This window comes from Babylonia areolata, chromosome 3 (genome assembly GCF_041734735.1).
Source record: "Babylonia areolata isolate BAREFJ2019XMU chromosome 3, ASM4173473v1, whole genome shotgun sequence".
In the NCBI taxonomy this organism is placed as follows: domain Eukaryota; kingdom Metazoa; phylum Mollusca; class Gastropoda; order Neogastropoda; family Buccinidae; genus Babylonia; species Babylonia areolata.
In genome coordinates, this window is record NC_134878.1 from 61,998,475 (window position 1) to 62,008,761 (window position 10,287).

The following is a 10,287-nucleotide window of genomic DNA, read 5'->3' on the forward strand; positions in this document are numbered from 1 at the left end:
GCACACTCATTCCGGAGTCGTATACTTACACTGCAGTTTTCATGTGCTTATGTTGAAGTGCGCAGTCACATATGTGCATGAGGTAATGTGTGTGCAAAAAAAGTGTTTCAGTTTTCAGGCAAAGAGGTATCAGTATCAGTATCAGCAGCTCAAGGAGGCGTCACTGCGTTCGGTCAAATCCATATACGCTACACCACATCTGCCAAGCAGATGCCTGACCAGCAGCGTAACCCAATGCGCTTAGTCAGGCCTTGAGAAAAAAACCGAAGAAAACAATCAATTAAAAAATAAAGTTTTTTAAAATAAAATAAAATAAAAATAAAATAAAGTAAAAAATAACAAAATAAATAAATAAATAAAATTTAAAAACATTCATATATTTTTTTTTATTTAAAAAATCAAATAAAAACACAATAAAAAAAAAAAGAGGAATGTGTCAGAATGGTTCAGACGTTCACCCACCAATGCATTGTCTGTGAGTGTCAGTTCCAATCCTGGACTCGACCTTTCCTCCCAAGTTTGACTGGAAAGCCAAGCGAAGTGTGTAGACATGAGATGAGATGATAAACCCAGGTTCCTTGTGGAGGATGCCCTTGGTGCAGATGAAAAAGGACCCGTAGCCACGTTAGCGTTGTCCCCGGGCAAAATTTCGTACCAAAAAAAAATCCTCTCCGATAGATAACGCAAAAAATATATCCGTGCTCTCAAGGCCTTACAACCCTGCTGGGTTACGCTGCTGGTCAGGCATCTCTGCCTAGCAGATGCGGTGTAGCATATATGGATTTGTCGGAAGGCGGTGACTCCTCCTTGAGGAGAAACTGAAACCGAGGCAAGAAATGATCAATGTGTTGTGTCGATTCTTCTTTTTCTTCTTCTTTGTTCGTGGGCTGCAACTCTCACGTTCACTCGTATATATATATACACGAGTGGGCTTTTACCTGTATGACTTGTTCTTACCCCTGCCATGTAGGCAGGCTTACTCCACTTTCGTGGGGGTGTGTAGATGATATGCATTCAACACCATGTCACACACCACACCTCTTCCATTTGTCTTCCATATTTTGCCTGCCACACAATGAGGACGACCCCCTCAGGGTTCCTTCAATGTTCTTTCACCTGCTGGAAATTCTTTGCAAGGAATTTCCTCTTTTTTTTTTTTTTTTCCTTTTTTTTTTTTTTTCAGGCCTTTTCTTTCTGTCTTCTGCCTTGCTGGTTCACTCATGTATATGTATATACTTTTTTTTTCTTTTTTTTTTTTTTCTTCTAGAAAGCCTTCAGTATTTTGGGTCTTTTTATGATTTTGATATTAGAGTATTCTTACTGTGTTGTATTCTTTCTTTCTTTTTTTATGCCTAGGATGTATGACTTGCCTGTTTGGCAATTTTTGGTTTTGACTGCCTGTTATTATTATTAACAATTATGTGTATTTTGTATAATTGTTTTTTTTAGGTTCAGATATTCGTTTGGTTTGGGGTGGTTGTTGTTATCTTCTGGCCAAAAAAATGACAGAATGTTTAATATCAGAAGCATCTCCGAAGTTCAGGTTTATTAATGTTACTGTTCTTATGCATTTTTTCCTTCTTTTTTTGTGGGTTTTTCCTCTGATTCTATGGGATTGATACTTACAATTTTTCAGCCCTGATATGGCCCTGTGTCATCAGCTGGTCTATGGACAACAAAGAAAAATAAATAAATAAAAGAAAAAAATATATAATGATAAATACCCAGCACGGTATGAATACTCTGATAATCCATAACCAGTTCATCTGGAATAGACTTCAGCTAAGTAAGGATACAGTTGAAATGAGAACGTTGATTACATTTCTCCCTTGCACTGTTCTGAGGACAAAAGTCTGGGATGTATGATAATAGAATTTGTGTTACCTGCATGATTTGATTGCTTGTTTTTTTAAATAAATAATACCATATGGAGGGTTCAGTTTCTGCAGCCTTTTTTTTTTCTTTCTTTCTTTTTTTTTTTTTTTTTTTGTTTTTTTTTTTTTTGGTTGTCGTCGTTCTTGTATGTTTGTATATTGGTTTTTCATCTTTTTTGTCTTTTCTTTCTTAAAACAAAGATTTTACTTCTCTTTGCATGATGCTGTTGTACTCAAATTGCCCTCTTTTCTATCATTTCCTTTGTTTATGTACAAGGGTCATTCAATAAATAAGGTGAATTTTTCGGTATAAGGACTTCTAATACAGATAGAAGCTTACTTTTTTTTTCTTTCTTTTTTTCTTTTACTTCTTTTTCACATGGATTTAATTTGTTTTGCAGATTAAAAAAAAAACTTTGAGAGTTTTGGCGATTAACAAAGATGGCCGACCAAGAAGCATGCTCCAGGATTGAACAGCGGTCAGTTATCAAGTTTTTGGTTGCTGAAGGGTGCAAACCAGTTGAAATTCATAGGAGAATGTCAACTGTGTACGGTGCCACATGTTTCAGCCGAAAAAAATGTCTACAAGTGGGCTAAATTGTTTAAAGAAGGACGGAGCAGTGTTGAGGATGAAGACAGGCCTGGAAGGCCTTCAGAAGTGAGGTCTCCTGAGGTGATCGAATCAGTCAATGACCTCATTCAGTCTGACAGAAGGGTGACAGTGGATAACATTGCAAGGACTTTGAGCTTATCTGTTGGGACAGCACACAAAATTGTCCATGATGACCTTGGCTACTCGAAGGCTACGATGAAGTCAAAAGTGCTGTGAGCGACTGGCTGAGACATCAGTCCAAAGATTTTTACGCTGAGGGAATACGGAAGCTTGTGCACAGATGGGAAAAGTGTGTGACAGTGCTGGGAGACTACGTTGAAAAATGAAAAAAAAAAAGTAAGCTTCTATCTGTATTAGAAGTCCTTATACCGAAAAATTCACCTTATTTATTGAATGACCCTCGTATTTTCTTCACTTTCTGTTGTCTCGAGTGCTTTCTTAGTTTCTGCCTTCCTGATCCGTTCTCCTGTGTTCCAGAATACCCGACATTTGCTGCTGAAGGTCTTCTTCTTCTTCTTCTGCGTTCGTGGGCTGCAACTCCCACGTTCACTCGTATGCACACGAGCGGGCATTTACGTGTATGACCATTTTTACCCTGCCATGTAGGCAGCCATACTCCGTTTTCGGGGGGTGCTGCTGAAGGTCTGCAAGTCCACACATGTCGAAACATTGTAAAAAAAACAATTCCAAATTATTTGTTTAACCCTGCCCCCCACCCCCATCCTTGTCCAGCTGATTATCATCATATTCAAGTGATTTATCTTTGGTGTTCAAAACTCTCATTGTATTCACCGTAATAGAAATGTGAGATAGATACAGTGTCTGGGAAGGGTGTATTTATTGATGATCAAAGCTTTAGTGTTGCAGTGAAATTGGTGGAAAATCGAGTCTGCATGTTGGCAATGTGAAGTAACTTGAATTAAAAAGAAAAAGATTTGTTTTTATATAAATATATATAATTTTTTTTTATATAAATATATATCAGAGCTACAAGTCTTCCATTGCAATAAAGAGATGACAAGTTATTTGGCTTTTTGTTTGTTTTTATAACAGCAGTAAGAGGGTTATATATGTGTGTGTGTGTGTGTGTGTGTGTGTCACTTGCATCGAATATTAATTTGAAACTTCATCATAGTTAACAATTCCATCATACTTACAAATGTACAGTTTCAGCATAGCAGGATAACACCACATAATACAATGTTTTACATTGCGCTACAGTGAGAATTTGCAGAGTGCAAGAGGGGTTTCTTTTTCATTCATGTCACAAAAAGGAGAGGAAACAGAAAAGAGCCAAAAAAAAAGTAACGCAATAACAAATGATCAACAACATAAACTAATAGCCATGCAAAAAAAAAAAAAAAAAAAAAAATCAAACACATTCTTAACACCAAAAAATTCTGCAGACACATTCTTAACAAAACTTTTAAACAAAGAAAAAAAAAATCTCATGTATTGAAATAAAAAGCTTACAAACTAGACGCCACTGCCAAATCTGATAGAACTGAAGTTTGACAGCCACTTTGACAGGCAGCAGGTGGGGCTGAGATGGTAATTTCCAATCTTAGTATCCTAAATTTGGGAACCTGATTAAACCAAACTTTTCCTGTGTTTGACAATGCAGGTATGTAAGAAATGACGTGTAGCACATAATACACCTTTCAGCAATATCCACATTTCTACCCCTGTCTTCTTTCCACTCAGTTTCGTTCTGAAGACAGAAAAAGTTTTACATGTGTTTAAGTAAGATTGTAATATATACTCTACATTTCTTCCCCTATTGAATGACATAAACAAGGCCAGTCATAGAGTGGAGGGGAGGAAATGAAGAGTATATATTACAATGTTATTGACCAATTTTACAACTTTTTTTTTCCATCTTATAAAAGGAAAAATACAAGGGAAGAAATGTGGATATTGCCTGCCCTTCTAATCAGGAGTTAGGATTGAAAATGCCACAAAATGACCCATATCATAAACACTAACCAACACTTGCCCACTCAAACTGCCATGTTGTTGTTTTTGTTGACCTTTTCGTGGTTGGGGGGGAGGGGGGGGGGGAGACAGAAAGAGCGGCTCCCTGACTGACAGAATGAATGTCGGCGTCAGTGCAGACGATTTTGGACGTGGCATGATGGCTGCACATAAAAGTTTGTGTGTGGACTGAACATAATGTGTCAAAATGAAGCACAGCACAGAACCCTCAAAATAGAGCCAAAAAGTAAAGGAGATTCAAGAACCTATTTTACCGGCAATTTTTGTGCATGTATGAAACGATATTACCATTAGTAGATGTTAACCATTTTCAGTGGATTTCGACTTTTAGTTTGTAGGTTATTTTCCTCAATTTTGATACGGATTCAGTCACAAAACTAATGTGCCACCATCTTGCTTTTTTGCGTTTTTGGTCCCACAAACCATGAAAATGTAACCAATCGGTGGAATGATTTAGGACGCTAAAATAGGACACTACCAAAACTATTGAAAACATGCTAATTCAATCAATGGTAATACCACTCCAACTCCTCACGAAAATTGTCATCAAGTTAAAAGAGGTACCTAAATTTAGGATACTAAACTATATAGGACTTCACCTTCTAATGATAATATCGCTTCAACTTTGCACTGCAAAAAAAAAAATGCCGTTCTCTAAAATAAGGGGAAAAAAAATTGAAAAACTGCAGGAATAGGAAGAAATAACCGGCTCAGCGGACCATCAAACCGAGGAGGTTGACATTCCTGTTGAGACACATGTTGTTGGTGGTTCGGTTCTGCTCACATGCCTTCAGGGCGGGGTTAAAGACCATGCCCCCCAGGTCCTGACAACTGAGAATGGTGACACGCCCGTCCAGGCAGTACTTGAACTGTGTGCAGTTGTCCCAGTCAGGGTAGGCGTCGTACACACCGGAGGAGCAATACGGACACACTGACCCCCGCGGGACAAAAAACAACAACAACAACACATTGCACTGAATGGTTTAAACATTTTTGATATATAAAAAAAAAAAAAAAAGACAAAATACAGTGTTTCAATAAAGAAAAAAACTTGAGCAACAAACAAGCCTGAGCTTATCATATCGTGCTCTTTCATGTGTCATAAACGATCAACAAACGCAATGGCGAAAATACACACAATATTCGACAACAATGAAAGCCGGGGAAGTTGAAGTGCCGGCAAAACAAAACTAAAAACAAAACAAACAAAAGTACTACTACTAGTACCACTTACAAGGACAACTACAGTAATAATGGTACACTAAACTACTGAATATGCCACTATCTTGCTTTTTCCGTTTTTGGTCCCACCGCAAACCATGGAAATGTAATCAACAGGTGCAGTAATTTAGGATGCTAAAATAGGACATTGCCTAATAATAATGATGATAATGATGATGATGATGATGATAATAATAATGATAATAATAATAATAATAATAATACACTGGAAAGTTAACTTCAACGAAAGCGTAATGCACCAAAAGCACTAATTATCAACGGTCTCCGATTATGACTGCCTGTGTGATGGGAGACAATCCGTCATACGAAGGATGTTCATTAAAGATTTCCCCTGACTTACTCTGGTGGTTATTGCAGAAGGCTGAAACTGCAAATGTATAATAATATAAATCTCTATAGTTCACGTGGTAATTTGCATATCTAAACTCTTAACACTAGTTTCTCCTTTACTGGTGCTATGGTAGAATAAGGTGTGATACATGGACGGAGCCAGCTGAATGCAGAGCGGTCATCAAGTTTCTGTACAGGAAAGGTCGCCGCACACCAAATGAGTCGTTCGATGAGATAAAGAGACTAATGGGAAGGGTGCCTGCCCCATCGTATGACGTAGTCATGCACTGGCATCGTCAGTTCCAGTGTGATCGGACATCACTGGAAACACCTCCCATTCTTGGGCAACCACCGAATCCTCCATTCAGTGATGAAAACACCTTCCGGCGGCAAGTGGAGGCCGCCATTTTGGAGGATCGCCACATAACCGTTCGCCAACTGGCCCAAGATGTCAAGATCAGTGTCGTGTCTGTGGAAAAAAAATCGTCCATGACCATTTGCATATACGGAAGTTGTCTGCACGATGGATTCCCCGGTTTCTCACACCAATCCATAAGCAGGAACGAGTCACGTGCTCCCAGGCTCGTCAGCCTTTGACCATGTGCCAAGAAAACCAGGAGGAATTCTTCCACAAACTAATTACGCAGGACGAAACATGGCTCCATCACTATGATCCAAAGACTAAAAGCCCAATCGAAGCAATGGAAGCATTTTGACTCAACACCTCCGAAGAAGGTAAGTGTCCAACGAAGAAGGCAAAGAAATGCTCCGGCACTGGACCTGCGCAGAGTAGTCAGTGAGGATAGATTTCCTGACAAAGAGTACCACAGTTATCGGGACATACTACGCTTCATTGCTGCAGAAAATTGCGGGCGGCCATCAAAACCAAGAGGCGTGGCATGCTGACCAAAGGTGTCCGCCCGCCTCCTGCAAGACAACGTCCCGGAAGCACGGTCCTGCGGCTTAGTTCAATTGAAATCCATCCTCCCACTAGAATGCAGAGTATGGCTGCCTATATGACGAGATAGAAACGGTCATGCATGTAAGGTACAGTACGAACACAGAGCTCAAATAATGACATGTACATATGTAAGTCGGTCTTACTCCAAAAAACAGAGTATGGCTGCCTATAGCATGTACATTGCGGGATAAGAACGTGTGTATAGCCCATTTGTAGGTACGAGTTTACCTTAAAGTTGCAGCCTACGAATGCAGAAAAAAAAAATCTGCCAGTCCTACACTTCGTTTAAACCCATTGTAACATTTTACAACTCTTGCTTTATACCTAGATTATAGTTTGATCAATCGACAGATAATTAAGTAGTGGGAAGAGAAACCAAGTGCAACTTGCACTGTAAAAACGTCAATAAGGACCATAGTATAAACAAATCAAATCACACACACACACACACACACACACACACACACACACACACACACACACACACACACACACAGAGAGAGAGAGAGTTATATCAAGGTTTTTTGTTGTTTTTTTTGGTGGAGACGGGATAATGTTTCAATGCTGTGAGCTCAGTAAAGTGAGACTTTTTGTATTTGTTCTGTTTGTTTCTTCCGACATTCTTTGTGTGTGCCGTGTGTGTGTGTGTGTGTGTGTGTGTGTGTGTGTGTGTGTGTGTGTGTGTGTGTGTGTGTGTGTGTGTACCATTCTGATTTCTTCTTATTTCCACCCTGAGTTTCTATACCCTGTATCATTCCCATACTGACCTTGGTTCGGAACGATGAAGTCTCGTCTGTTCAGCGCCGCTCTTATCTTGTCTCTCACTTCTGCAAGACAAAGGAAAAAGGTATCTGGTAAAACTGACCTGGATCCAAGTTCATCATCACCGGTAACGTTGGATGATGATTCTGGAGGAACTTGTAATTTGCATTGAGCAATCGTCAGTAGAATTAGTGCACGGGTCAAGAAAGTCAAATGTGAATGTACGTAAAATATTCCTGTAGAATACACACACGCTCCTCTGAATGTGTTGAACTGTAGAATCAGTGCACAGGTAAAAAAAAAAAAAAAGTATACCCTTAGTCAGTGTGAATATAGGCCTACGTAAAATATTCCTGAAGAATACACACGTTCCTCTGCCTGCGTTGAGCAGTTTCTAATTAATTCCTGGGTCGTTTGCAGATTCAAGGAGGTGACAAATTAATGAAAGCCTGTGGACTATTCCATATAAGTCATAGCCGACCACGTGTGCTGCTTAAGAAATAGCGATAAAAGGAGCAGATGTCTGACAAACACATAATCAGCATTAAGAGCCAGCCATGATGTTGTATTGAAAACTGGCCTAAATGTTACCAGCCTGGAGCTTCCAGAAAATGATCACCAACTTCTTCTTCTTCTCCTTCTTTTCTCGTGGGCTGCAATTCCCACGTCCGAGTGGGCTTTTACGTGTATGACTGTTATTACCCAGCCATGTAGGCAGCCATACCCCGTTTTCGGGGGTGTGCATGCTGGGTATGTTCTTGTTTCCATAACCCACCGAACGCTGACATGGATTACAGGATCATGAACGTGCGGATTTGATCTTCTGCTTGAGTATACACACGAAGGGGGTTCAGGCACTGGCAGGTCTGCGGCACATATGTCGACCTGGGAGATCGGAAAAATCTCCACCCTTTACCCAGCAGGCGCCGTTACCGAGATTCGAACCCGGGACCCTCAGATTGAAACCGGCGGTCCAACGCTTTAACTCTCTCCATACGAACGGCGAAAGAGACGACGTTAACAGCGTTTCATCCCAATTACCATCATCAAAATATTGCAAGCGGAAGGCTCTTATACTGAAGACGTGAATGTTGACAAAGAATACCACAATTCTGACGACGGAAGCTAAAGGTTGGGTCATTCAGACACCCACTGGACATCCGAGGGGTCTGTGTAGAGGAGAAGAGAGGACTGGCCGTACTGAGTGAGTCAACCTGTATGTCTTGTCCCGCTGTGGCCTACTGTATTATTCCATACAGTTAAATGGAAATCCCTCAATGGATTCTCGGGTTATGTCACTGTCACTGTGGTTTTTTCCCCCCTATGTTGCTCGCTGTGAGATAAACGGTTTGGTTTCGCCGGGACTACAGATCCAGTGTGCATCGCCGGTGATCAGAGTTTGACCCGTTCCGGGCATCAGTGGGGTTGTGTCCTCAGTTCAACTGGGAAAATACACTTTATTCCGATTTTCCTCATTGCACCCGCGAGTTGTTAATCGATACCTGACTTCGGTCGCCCGGAAACAGCAGAAGGAGAGGACCCGGTGGGCCCGGTCTTCCTTTGCCAAGCCGTAGGAGATTTAAACAAGACGGCGTGACTAGAAGATTGAAGAATGAATATAGACACATTGAACTTTATAAACTCACAAGCCTGGCCAACGGCCGTAAAAAGCTACCGGGGCCTTTAACCTAAATCAACGGCCGCTAAGAATGCGGGGAGGATTTCTCAGGATTCGGACACTGATTGATATCGGTCACCACCAGAATCTGGTCAATACGCCAATTTTCACAGACTTCCACAAAAGAATTTTCACGAAAATCTGCCCATAACTTGTTGCACAGATCGATAACCTGCTGACAAACCATCCACTGCATGGGCAATTGAACTGGAGTGAAAGCATGACCATGGCGATCTCTTCTCTCTCTCTCTCTCTCTCTCTCTCTCTCTATATATATATATATATATATAACAATAGAAAAAAAGGAAAACAACAGAACAGTTTCTCACATGCCCCACCGGTTTCGACCACTGGTCTTCATCAAGGGCGTTTACTGGTATGTCAAAATGCAACACACACACATAACAAAGAAAACAAAAAGGTTAACAAAGCTCATGAAAAAAAAAACTCATGTAAAAACTGCATCCAGGGCATGCAGCATGAAAAGAACAGTGTGAAGTGTTGCTTGGGGAATAGGAAGAGAGGCTGGTGAGTAAAGTAGTCAGAGAGGACGAGAGAGAGGTCGAGAAAAAAAATAGATGGGCAGATAATAGGAGGGGGGAAAAAGAAAGAGAGACAGAGAGGGAGGGGGTCAGGGAGGGAGAAGGGACTGTGAGAGAGGAGGAGAGAGAGGGAAAGACAGAGAGAGACAGACAGCGAGAGAGGGGGGGGGGGAAGAAATAAGGAGAGAGGGGAGGGACAGACGGACAGATGGCTGACAATGAGAGAGAGAGAGGGAGGGAGGGAGAGAGAGAGAGAGGATGAAGAGACGAAGAGAGAGGGGGGAGAGAGA

General features: G+C 40.9%; 1 protein-coding gene across 1 annotated transcript in view; it reads right to left on the reverse strand.

Annotated features, from left to right (window-relative positions):
- Nucleotides 1-263: 263 nt before the first annotated feature.
- LOC143280180 (uncharacterized) overlaps nucleotides 264-10,287 on the reverse strand; it is a 13,061-nt gene continuing 3,037 nt past the window's right edge. The window contains exons 3-4 of the mRNA XM_076584780.1: nucleotides 7,783-7,842; nucleotides 264-5,413 (exon numbers count right to left, since the gene is read on the reverse strand). Of these exons, the coding sequence (XP_076440895.1) occupies nucleotides 5,193-5,413; nucleotides 7,783-7,842 (281 nt within the window). The 3' untranslated portion in view covers nucleotides 264-5,192. The remainder of the gene's footprint in view (nucleotides 5,414-7,782; nucleotides 7,843-10,287) is intronic.